Source organism: Prunus dulcis, unplaced genomic scaffold (genome assembly GCF_902201215.1).
Source record: "Prunus dulcis unplaced genomic scaffold, ALMONDv2, whole genome shotgun sequence".
NCBI lineage: Eukaryota > Viridiplantae > Streptophyta > Magnoliopsida > Rosales > Rosaceae > Prunus > Prunus dulcis.
The window spans coordinates 30,543-42,407 of record NW_023010136.1 but is presented as its reverse complement, the minus strand read 5'-3'; the positions used below and the strand labels follow the sequence as shown (position 1 = coordinate 42,407).

Genomic DNA, 11,865 nt, shown 5'->3' with positions numbered 1-11,865 from the left:
CATTCCACGTGCCCTCAAACCCTTCTTTATTGTTTATCCAACATGAACTTCAAATTGTTTCATCTTCCTCTCAAGGTCTGCAAGAATAAACAATACATCTTTAACCCAACAAAGCAGGGGCTGCAACATTGAAGTGTTATTTTGTCTTTCTGGTTAGTATAGTTCATCATCCTTCCTTTTACACCCGAGTTTGATTTTCAACTAATTTAGAATATCGCTTCAAAAAAGAAAAACTCGGGAAATAATAATATGGTTAAATCAAACTTTGTGTCTAATTGAAATTGCTGAATTAAGCTACCTATATATCATTTATAAGATGCCTTATTCATTCAAACATTCTTTCACAAATCACACACCCCAACCCCACCCCCACCTTCAGATTCTACCTCTTTAAGATTCTACACCCAATTTCTCAAAGTTGCCATTTTGTTTCACTTTCCCATATTCTTTTTCAACACCAAAGGTAAAAATTTTGTGGCTTTTTCTTCTTTTAATCATACCCACAACACAATTTCCTTTTTTTTTTTGGTTTAGCAAAATGTAAATGCGATTAAAGCCTAACGTGAACCACGGGGACCGTTAGATATCCGGCGCCAAATATTCGTTGGTTCTCTCTCTCTCTCTCTCTCTCTCTCTCTAAAAAGCTTCCCATAAAATCCAAAGAAAGCCATTTTTTAAAATTTGGAGACACTCCTAAGCTATATAGTCTCATTTGAGCTGTAAGTCCCACTCTACCCTCCTCCACTTCAATCTTAACTCTTCCATCTTTAACTTTTTCCTAATGGAGAGTAGCTTCTCTTCTCCTCGAAACGATTCGTTTCCGGCTGGCCTCCGAGTTCTCGTCGTCGATGATGATCCAACTTGGCTTAAGATCTTAGAGAAGATGCTCAAGAAGTGCTCCTATGAAGGTTATTTTACGCTATCTCATTTTGTCACTGTTCCTCTGTTTCAATCATAATTTAAAGCTTTAGTCTTTCTCTCTCTCTGTTTTCTGAATTATTTCTTATGTTTGGTTGGTTTCTCTGATTGTATTTGGTGATTTTCAGAGATGGGTTTTTTGAGTTATGGTTTAATTTGGACAACAAGGGTAACGGGAGCTTGGTTAAATGTTTATCTAGGGACTCAACTCCAGTATATGGAATTCAAGATTCATGCTTTATGTGTAGGTATTAAGGCAATATTCCTTGCATAACAGAGAAAATGGGGTAGAACTTAGAAGTTGGTCTAATTGTCTAAGGCTGGCTGATGATGCTTTTGTGAATTACTCCATATGGGTTTCTTGAAACCGATGATTATTATTATCTTTTTCTAGAAGCAAAAACTTAGTTGGCAGTTTCCTTTTAATTAAATTGATTATCAGAAATGATCACGGTTTAGTTGAGAAGAGTGTTTGATTGTCTTTGCCTTCATCAACCTGCTGCTTTGGCCCTTCTACAGGCTGCTTTGCAGGAGGATAATGATAATGTGATAGCAGTGCAATTAGGCACAAAGTGTTTCCTTTATTAGCTAGTTTAATCGAGTTTTGAACATTGATTTCTCTATCCAATATAAATGCTTAAAGTTGGTCTATTTCGGATAACTGGAGTGTTCAGCATTCTTTGGTACCTCGGGTAGTGTACTTGTATAATTGTTACCCAGATGAGTTGTATGGACAAATGGCCACAATTAATTACTCCCCAAATCCTGCATTCATTCTTGGATTTCTGATTTCAAGCCTCCTTTAGCACATTTTCCTTTATATCCTTGTTTCAACTATGTCCATGAAAGGCTTTTTTCTAGCAACATTTACCCTTTGTCTATTATGACTTTCATCATTACCTATGTCTGTTATATTATATTCCTGGTCTTGTTATGTTGATTTAAAGACGGCGTTTTAATATTCTTACATTCTTGTATGTTCTATCATCTTTGTTCAATCGAATTTTCGAAGTATTTCACAGGAAACTGAAGTACTCTTACAGTCACTGCTCAAGACACATGGCTTTACAATAGTTCCTTTGATTATGTTTGGATATTCTCATGTATGCTTTCTTTTAAACGATCTGAGCAAGATAGAGAAGGCTTCCATTTAGAATGCTGGACAACTGATTTTACTTTTCAAGTTCTTAGTCCCACTCATTTAAAAAAGGATTTCTGTCAGTCTTACAGGATTTTATTTTTGTCTGATCAGTATACAGGATGACTTTGGCCAGTCTGACTATATATTCAACTTTCCAACCCAGTCTATGATAATATCGTCAAATTTTCATCAATTCTGACTAGTTTTTTCTTTCCCCTTCTATGTGTTTCAGTGACTACATGTGGTTTGGCAAGAGATGCTTTAAACTTGCTTCGTGAAAAGAAAGATGGATATGACATTGTAGTCAGTGATGTAAACATGCCTGACATGGATGGTTTTAAACTTCTCGAGCATGTTGGACTTGAGATGGATCTTCCTGTTATCAGTCAGTACTCTGCCATCTGACATAACCTTCATCTTCAATTGAAAATTTTCCTTTACTATTTAGTTCCTGACAAATCATATTTTTTGTACCTGTGCAGTGATGTCTGTTGATGGAGAAACGAGTAGGGTAATGAAAGGTGTTCAGCACGGAGCATGTGATTATCTTCTTAAGCCAATAAGAATGAAAGAACTGCGTAATATATGGCAGCATGTATTCAGAAAGAAGATACATGAGATCAGAGACATTGAGAGTCATGAAAGCATCGAAGGTATTCAGCTGATAAGAAATGGATCAGATCAGTATGATGAGGGATACTTTTTTAGTGCAGAAGACCTTACTTCATCGAGAAAAAGAAAGGATGTTGATAACAAATATGATGACAAAGACTTTTCTGATTGTTCATCCGCAAAAAAAGCTAGAGTTGTTTGGTCTGTAGACCTTCATCAGAAATTTGTAAAAGCAGTACATCAGATTGGATTTGACAGTAAGTAACTTCGTTTCTTATAAAGCTTGGTTTTTGGATCAGCATCATTAACTATAAATCTTAATAAATTTTATGTTATTTCTCAAAAGTCTGTTTCACATTTTTGTTGTTTTTCAATGATATAGCCACCAACTTTATTATGTTTCCACAGAGCGATGATGTGTAATGTCTGTTTGGCAGAAGTTGGTCCGAAGAAGATACTTGACCTGATGAACGTGCCTTGGTTGACAAGAGAAAATGTTGCTAGCCACTTGCAGGTAGATATCTCACTTCTTAATTCTTTCTCCTGATAAGATCTGAAATTCCTATCTAGTAGGATTTGTGCACTGCAGCACTTTCATTATGGTACTTTGGTAGCCAGAATACCCTGCAATGGATAATTTCCTTGTGCAATAATATATCCCATTTGTTTGGTCTCAGTCGGGTTTGTCACATTTTTTGACAGCATATGAAGAAGTTACTGTAATAATCCCTAGCATTCGTCAATAGAAATTCTCGCTCTTTTAATAGCAGTCTTCTGTTTATGGTTCTCTTTCCTGATATTACTCATGCTGATATGTCACCTGAAGGTTTGAACAGCTAGTTGCCCCAAATATTTGAGGAAGGACAATGATCGTTAAGACTATGATTTCTTTATTTATTTTATTTTCTGTTATTTTATAGAATGAATTATATGTAGCTACTTTCCCATCACCCAAATAATGGAACATTCAGTCTTGCATGTAAACTAACGGTTAATTAATTTAATAGATAATATGCTTGCATATTCTCACTGAGAATTTTCATGTGCAGAAGTACCGGCTCTACTTGAGTAGGCTGCAAAAAGAAAATGATATTAAATCTTCTTTTGGTGGGACAAAGCATTCTGATTATTCCTCAAAAGATCTTCAAGGAATTCTTAGCGTTCAGAACTCGATCAACATCCAACAAAATGATGTTGCACATGGAAGCTACAGATTTTCTGGCAATAATTTGGTTGCTCAGAATGCGGATCCAAAGAGCAATGAAGGAGATATAAAGGGGATTGTTTCAGAGCCTGTAGCAGAACCTAAGAAAGGAACGACTGGCAATATTCCTGATTCTCAGAAGACAAGGAGTTCACAAATGGACTTCAATAGTTCTTATGCAGAAACCCAAAAAGGTTTGGTTGGAAACGTTCCCGATTCCCAGAAGATCAGGAGTTCACAGATGCGCGTCAATCATTCTTTTGCATCAGTGGAATCTGAAGTAAACTTGACAGCATTTGATTCCACCATCCCAGCGACGTATTCTTGGAATCAAATTCAATTGGAAAAAGAGCACAAGCCACTTATTCAGTTAAACAATGGCTTCAGCAAGCCTCCACTGCCTGGTCCACAGCACCATTTCCAAGCTGATCAACTACAATCAATTCCTTCCATTAGCTCAAGACCTTCAATCCCAGGGGAAGATGTAACTGGCTCCAGTAAGAGTAAGCCTTCGTATTCGGAGTACACAAACCATCATGGTAGCCATGTAAGTCCAACAATAAGTGCAACAGACTCTTTTCCTGGTCAAACCAAGAGCTGTGTGGTAGACCATCAACTTTCTGAGACCATTTCCACTAGTACATCAAACATGAAAAATCAGGGCATCAACCTGAGTACTGATTTGGAATCTGCCCAAAGAAACCTAATCTTGGGAAGTACATCACCTTTTGCTTCTTTGGACGATGAGTTTCAGATTTGCTGGTATCAAGGTGATTGTTATGGTATGAATCTTGAACTTCAAAATGTAGAGTTCTCGGAGTATACTGATCCTATTCATGTTACTGAAGTTCCTGCTCACCTGTATGATGCACTGAGATTTGAATATCCATGTGACCCATCAGAATATTCTGTCCTAGATCAAGGTCTGTTCATTGCATGACATGCTCCTGCTCCAGCCTTGCTCTTTTGCATTTGCACATCTTCAACGATGAATGATCCTCCACTATTTTGTGTTTGGTAAGCTAATATAGTTTTGAGTGTCCCAACTTAATGAATCTGGATACTATCTCTCTGACCAGTTTGGATTTGAACGTCGGGAATGTGTATAATAGGAGTCATGGCAAACACTAGCAAAATAAGTTTTCTTCTTTACCTGGATGTGATGTGCATTAGCTTTCTTGTAACTATATGCATGTAGAGCAAAATGCCTGCCAGAATGTTTTGATGGCTGTAAAAGCGCACAAAACTCATGATCCTCACAACTCATGAAACCAGAAATAATTGTAATTAACAACTGAGCCAAACATAATGTCTTTGTACTTTGTCAAAACAATCAAGTACTTTAAAAGACATCGTTTTTTAGCTGGTGATAAACTTCTTGTGGAATATGGTTCAGCCCAATAAGGGCTTCTAGGGATAAAAATGCTTGTGAGACAAGTCTTGGCCCAGAATATCATGTGTACAATCCTTTTGTATGATCCCAAGTTAAGCAAGAACTGGATAAGAAACAAACTCAGTGTGCTAAGACTTTTTATTTATGTTTTGTAGGAAAATTGATAATCTGAAAACTATCAAATGGAAAAGAAAAAAAAAAAAAAAGAAATGGGAAAAACATGGAGAAATTTTTTTTTTTTTAAAAGGTATGAAGAAGAAGCTGTCTGTGGAACAACCAAAATATGCAATCATCCTAACTTTATATATTAATCATGGCCAGTACGGTTAAAAGCTATTTACAACAATCGCCAAAAGAACAAAGAACAAATAATCAAACATAAAAATGAATGATAAGCCCTACAAAATTTCTAATTGACAGACCTCACAAATACACCCCCTGCTTACAAATAGTAGTTCTGGCCCTTCTGGGCAGGTAATTTTTTTATTTTCCTTTTTCTTTCTTCTTGGTTAGAGAGTGGTAACCGTCGGAGTCAATCAATCTCCATGCACTTTCCTAAGCTAGACACCCTCAACTCTGGATATTGGGAGGAGAATTCTCATGAGCATTCTTCTTCAAAAGAGAAGGCACTGATCTATTTGTGCTCACTTTATATTTTTTTGTGGCATAGTTGGAGCGGTGAGAATTGACTGAAGGCCTAGAGCTTGGGTCCAGGGCCTTGCTGAGAGTAGACTGCCTTCCAAGTTTTGGTGACCGAGGCTGTGCCAGAGGTATCTGCAAAAATAAATGTCCTCTATTCATCAAAAGACATTAGGGGATAAAATAAGACTAACTAAGCAGAGAGTAGTAGTAGTAGTCTACATTGCTCCACACTCTAAAATTTCAGTAGAAACTTTCCAAATACAGTTGAAAGCACTTTACATAAACAAACTTTGGAAGAAAATGTGTATACCTTGTTCAAGTGGTTACTTGGAAATTGTGATCCTGAAGACAGATCTTGGTTTAGTTTGGCTTTTAAGCCAGTGCACTGACGCAGTTTATTAACATCCCCTCCAGCTTTTTCCTGCATCAGATTTTTTATTTTATTTTGAAAAGTAAACTTTTTAAAGGCTTGACAAAGGAAATAAAAATAAAAAGAGAACAGCATTCAACTTGCACTAGTTTCTGCTCAGAAGTTAATAATCAGGTCATTCCACATAGCATATTGCCCCATCACCAGTGTACTATCCTCTAATCATCTAGGGCAACTTCTGTAAATAATCCTTCAATCAACACAATCATTTGATTCGTGAACACTAATTTGTATTTATCACCTTTCCTGAACTCTGTTTTGTATTTTTCACCCTTATAAATTAACCAAGACCCAAGATGCAAATAGTAAATGAAAAGTTATTATGTCAAAATATTTTATTATAAGAAACTAACCTTTTTATTAGATCTCAGTTGCAGCTGCTTCTTTTCAGCCTCCTTGGCATTTTTCTTCTCTTCCAGCCTCTGAAAGAACTGGCACAGCAAAAGAAGACAGCTTTTTTAATAAAGAAACCCACAAATATTTAATGAACCATGGCATGATAAAAAGGGAACTTAAAACACAATATCAATTCTTGCCTCTTTACGCTTTTCTGCTCTTTCTTGACTCTTGAAGATAAAAGGACATGATGCAATAGGGGGTCGTGGTTTACTTCCATTTGCAGTAGAAGATTGTCTGCCAAATAATCAGTTATTTAGATTCATAGTAATCCATTATCCCAAGTTTATGAGAATGCTGGCAGTTCCTTTGTCATCTAGTACACTAACTACTTTGGTCCATTCAGAATACAATCTAGAACATTATATGAATAAAAGTAATTAATTAAGCCTGTTAAGTAATTAATTCCACAACAAATAAAACAAAAGATGTTGGTTTCGGGGGAAAAAAGTGTAACTTAGAAAGTGCAAAATCAATTTAGATAAGCACCCCAGAGCCAAGATAAAGTAAATAAAAAAACTCACAGGCATGTAAGTAGCAAAGTCCTTACTCTTTTGAGGAGGATGTCCATATCCCATCTGCAATTGCACCAGCCACCGACTTATTAAGTAATGTTTTTTCCCTGCAAACAATATAATTGATCGCTTGAATTAGAGTACTCAATGCATTTAGAAATAGCACAATGGAAAGGGAGTATGTAATGGACTGAGATATTGCGTGGACATGTGAAGTAGAAAGCAAGATACCTTCTATCTATGGACCATAGGTCTGCTGAAGACTGCTTTAATACCCCATTAACAGATGCCTGAAGTTGGCAAATAAAACTCTTATTAGATGTGTCATGTTTGTGCAGAGTGCAGACAGATGGACCCATGAATATGATGAATAAAGAATTTTTTTTATTTATAAACAATGGCAAGAAAAGTGCATACCCTAGCTGTACTTTGTCGAGAAGCCGGCTTATTCATGGAGATATTAAACATAGTAGTGTTACTTCTTGAATTTTTGGTCTTCTCCACAACTGGTGAAGTTATTTTACTGGTTTCACTTTCACCAGCATGAGAACTGAAATGGATTGACATGTGGAGAGATTTTCCAGTCAATCTCCTGTTGTCAACTAAGTCTGACGAAAATTTCTTACACTTTTGAGTGACATTTTTCCCATTTATGGTTTGCACACGAGTTGCTTGTTTGGCAGGAGACATTGGGGCCTTGGATGCTCTACCTTTAGTGGATAACCTTGGGGAAGAGTTTATCAATCTTTTCTTGTTCGTTGAAGCTAGATTCTCCTCACCAGCTGCTTCCTGGAAGATCACAGTTGGCATGGTGAGGAAACATGATCAAGCAATTTCAATGTAAAGAGTAAAAACAGGACAATATTCAACAGTTTACCTTATTTGGAATCTTCTCTTCTTGGGTGGCAACAATCTCATCTTGGTCTTTGTCATTTTCAAACTTGTTTGAGATTTCAACCTGAATAGGATTCGCCAAATTAACACTTTCTTGAACCACTGCTTCTGCTCCGTCCACCATGGAAACATCCAATTGATTCCCTTCAACATTTGGATTAGGGCCACTCATATCAGCTGGGCATACTACTACCTCCGAATTTGTTACAAAATTTTCCTGTTGTTTATCGACAACCATATGGCTCTCTCCATTCGCTGACTCTATGTTGGAGAAGCTGTCACAATTTTTGTACATATTTACTGACTCTGAGACATTACTGGCACTTGCATTTGTTACCTCAAGCAAGGCTGCTGCTTTCTCAGCAGCTTTTCTCTTGTAGTGAGCTTCAAAATAAGCCTTCTTCTCAGCAACAGAGCCGGGTTTGGAAAACTTTTCGACTTCTTCTAAGTAGCGATTGTGGGAAAATGCTGACCATTTCTCCCAAGCAAGGGGTTCTGACATATACCTGCCGAAGGAGATTGATTCTCCTAGGCAACGAAGGGGGTCCCCCTGCAATTAAAATCACATCTCAATTTCCTCAGTGAATTCTAGAAACTTGTGAAAAGGAAACGAAACCATCAAAGTACATCCATAGAAGAAAAAACAATTGCAGAATTTTAACAAAGAGATACCCATAACATTTAATCCACCATGAAGAAGCTCACTGCCTAAATCCAAAAGAATGCCATGCAGAATTAGGGAAGCTAGAGAACTTTAATAGAGGAAACGAAACTGGTTAAAAATTGCTGTTTTTTTCATAGGTCTAAAAGGCTCTGTCACTCACTCTCTCTCTCTCTCATCGAGGAGAAGCAATAACGCAAGATTTGGAACAACCCGAACGAAATCATGGACCGAAGGCATCCAATGGAAACCCACGAACCGCCTAAACTATAACACTACGCGCACTTTGGTCGCTAAACAACAAACAGAACAATAGCCATCTTTATCCAATACCCATTTACCCAAATTCTCATTTCCCCACGATTTCTGAGCAGCTAAACAAACCACAAGGCGAGAAAAACAGAGCAATTGGATAAAGACCCATTAAAGATTACGACAAAATATGAAAAACCCATCAATTGCAAAACTTTAAACACCAAAGAATCAAAGACGTGAAATTTTGCAAGGACTAACCTCTTTGACTTCACTGGAACACTTAGAAGGGCTAGAGAACGATCTCATTAGACAGGCTGATTCACCCATTTTCTCGAATATGAAAACAATGCCACTTACACTTCCACTCTCTCTGTATCTCTCGAGCCCTGTTTCAGCGTTTCTTGGTGTTCCTCACAGACACGGACACTCTTGTTTTATCGTATCGTATGAAATCCCTCCAAGATTTTCATCCAATATATGGCTAGAAATTTGAATTGTGAATCAAAATTCACGCAAGGCGCCTTCTTGGGTCAATTCCATGTTTGGTTTGTGGCCAAAAATGTGCATAAAAAAGGAAGCTTTTTTGTGAGAGAGTGGATTTTTTGTTTGCCTTTAAAGCGTGGGTTTTAGTTTCCTTCTTTATTTTCTTGGATGGAGATGTCGCTCCCCCTCTCAGGCTCTTCCTATCTTTTCTAGGAATTTTTTTTTCTTCATTTAATTGGATCAACAACTCAACGGTCATTTGAAAGCACTGCGTGCGTATTGGGCCCCATTAGTTGGAAAATTACAACGTCTAGTTTCGCTTTTGTTAATTTGACAATGTACATGAACCTTTTTATTTTATTTTATTTTTGGAACACACTTTTAAATTCATAGGCTGTGTAAGCTATTGCGGATGAAGTTCCTTCGTTTGTACCATAATTCACAGTACCAAATAACAATCATTCTTTTAAAATTAATTGACAAAAATTCACTTTTGGTCCCTATAATTTTTTATTTTTACCACTGTTATTTCAATTTGGTCAATTTTGTTCATATAGTTTCAATTTAAAGCAATTCAAAAACAATCTTCAATTTCTGTTAAAATTTTAAATTTCTATAAGTTGTGGGGGCGCAATTTAGTCCACAAATTATTAAAAAATTAATTCCGTTAAAAAATAAACAATACAAATATAAATTTTTAAAAAAAAGTTTTAAAATGTTCACCCAAAAAAAAAAAGTTTTAAAATAAAAATAAAACATCCCTCCCCTCTCCCTTCTTCTCCCAACACCAGCTTCCGCCAAAATGTTATGGGGTGTTCTTGTATAAAAAATACACAAGCAAAAACTTTTCAAATAAGTTTTAGAAAGCAATCAAATTCTTATATTAATGCAAAAAAGCAATCAAATTTTTAGCATTGAAGAAGTTCAAACAACCCCACCAATACCCAACCTTAGCCACACCCCAATTTTCCCTCCCCACAGCTACAATTCGCCAATTACCCTTCAACCCACCCCATAGCAATCAGCTCCCTCACAACCCAACCCAGACTACAAAACCCACTCGTAAAACAACCCAGCGACACCCACTCAGGCCGCCATCCAACCTCCGCCCAACTAACCCTTCTCTTCTCCCCTCTTCGTTTGATGCCATCTGAGCGGATTCGGCCTCGCGACCCTCTGTTGTTCTCATAAGTTCCTCTATGTTACTTGAATGAAGAGGGTCCGTTCATCTTCATCTTTCTTTTCCAAAGAATGAAGATCGATTGATAATAGTTGAGAAAGTAGGGGCTGAGGAAGATCTGCAAGAGTTGAGAAAATGAGAAATGGAATTAGTGAGCAAGAGAAGGGGAGAGAGAACTGGTTGGGGCAGCTGAGGGGTGGCTGGGCTAGCATTGGAGGAGGATGGTGTTTGAGCTGCGCTGTCGGGCCTGTGTTGCTGCTTTTTTGGTGGGGTGGGGTGGGGGAGGAGAAATTATACAATACTACCGTAGCACCAGCTGGCGTTGCTGATTGATACTATGGTCCAACAAGATTCAGCTATGTGTACAGCTTATACAGTCAGCAACAAACTTAATAGACTGCCATTAACCCTTAACCACCATCGCTGCAAACTAGAAATACCCAAGACCAAATTCTCTGTGGGTTTCGCTGCCTGAGAATTTGACCCAAACTCGCTGCCAAAATTAAGTGCTCATCGATCCCCATCGCAGACTCGGGAGTTTATCAAGTCACTTGCGCCAATTGCTACTGATTTTGAGTCTAAATTGATGCAGTTTTTGGGTTCCAGCGCCTCCGCCATTGTCTCTGATGAGGTCTCTTCGAGATTTTTTTCATTTTCCCCCATAAGCAATGACTGAAATTTTTTAAAAAGACTGTGGCGGTGGCCACAACACTGAAAATCTTGCCGTTGAATATCCCCTTTAAAATTGACCCAAATTGACATTTTCTGCTTCCCACATCAAGCTCAAAGCCTTTGCCTTTTTGGGTAATGACCCAATGTCAAATAATTTTGTTGCACAACAATTGGCCAAAGAATATTATTGCATAGAAATTGTTGATCTAATCTTAGATATGAAATATTGACGCGATCATGGTCTAAAAAGCCAGCGTTGGGAGGACTTCAAGCCTTTGGGTGGGCATCCCCTTCACAGAGCATTCATTTTGTTTTTTTAAGGGCTAACATCATTTTACCCTCTCAAGATTTAGAGTCATTCTTGAAATGGGCCATGCGATTTTAATTTTGTTAATTTACGCCCTAACGTTTTAAAATTCGACCAATTTATACGTTCCGTCAATTTGACCGCTTGGTCTTCTGTTAAGTG

At 37.5% G+C, this 11,865-nt stretch overlaps 2 protein-coding genes across 3 annotated transcripts; one reads left to right on the top strand and one right to left on the bottom strand.

Moving 5' to 3' along the window:
• The first annotated feature begins 658 nt into the window (after positions 1–658).
• Positions 659–5,214, top strand: LOC117612990 (two-component response regulator ARR11-like). 2 transcript variants are annotated; one of them, XM_034341625.1, is made up of 6 exons: positions 698–719; positions 793–908; positions 2,292–2,444; positions 2,542–2,928; positions 3,109–3,185; positions 3,721–5,214. In XM_034341625.1, the coding sequence occupies exons 2-6, from the start codon at positions 884–886 to the stop codon at positions 4,813–4,815; spliced, it is 1,737 nt and encodes a 578-aa protein (XP_034197516.1). In that variant the 5' UTR covers positions 698–719; positions 793–883; the 3' UTR covers positions 4,816–5,214. The 2 variants fall into 2 exon arrangements, with proteins under 2 accessions (XP_034197515.1, XP_034197516.1); XM_034341624.1 differs by having other exon boundaries at positions 659–908.
• Positions 5,215–5,568: 354 nt separating this feature from the next.
• On the bottom strand, positions 5,569–9,725 carry LOC117612991 (protein WVD2-like 7). The gene is made up of 9 exons (XM_034341626.1): positions 9,320–9,725; positions 8,129–8,695; positions 7,669–8,040; positions 7,483–7,541; positions 7,287–7,358; positions 6,877–6,973; positions 6,694–6,771; positions 6,221–6,331; positions 5,569–6,042 (listed from the first exon to the last, which is right to left on the bottom strand). Exons 1-9 carry the CDS (start codon positions 9,386–9,388, stop codon positions 5,839–5,841), a joined length of 1,629 nt encoding a protein of 542 aa, XP_034197517.1. The 5' UTR covers positions 9,389–9,725; the 3' UTR covers positions 5,569–5,838.
• Between the last annotated feature and the right edge of the window lie 2,140 nt (positions 9,726–11,865).

Excerpts from the sequence above, each read along its gene's own strand:
- LOC117612991 (XM_034341626.1), bottom strand. The coding sequence starts at position 9,388 with ATGGGTGAATCAGCCTGTCTAATGAGATCGTTCTCTAGCCCTTCTAAG. Across the intron at positions 7,542-7,668 it reads CTCGACAAAGTACAGCTAGG|GCATCTGTTAATGGGGTATT; the intron begins GTATGCACTTTT and ends TGCCAACTTCAG. Across the intron at positions 6,332-6,693 it reads AACTGAGATCTAATAAAAAG|GAAAAAGCTGGAGGGGATGT; the intron begins GTTAGTTTCTTA and ends AATCTGATGCAG.
- LOC117612990 (XM_034341624.1), top strand. The coding sequence starts at position 782 with ATGGAGAGTAGCTTCTCTTCTCCTCGAAACGATTCGTTTCCGGCTGGC. Across the intron at positions 909-2,291 it reads CAAGAAGTGCTCCTATGAAG|TGACTACATGTGGTTTGGCA; the intron begins GTTATTTTACGC and ends TATGTGTTTCAG. Across the intron at positions 2,445-2,541 it reads GATGGATCTTCCTGTTATCA|TGATGTCTGTTGATGGAGAA; the intron begins GTCAGTACTCTG and ends GTACCTGTGCAG.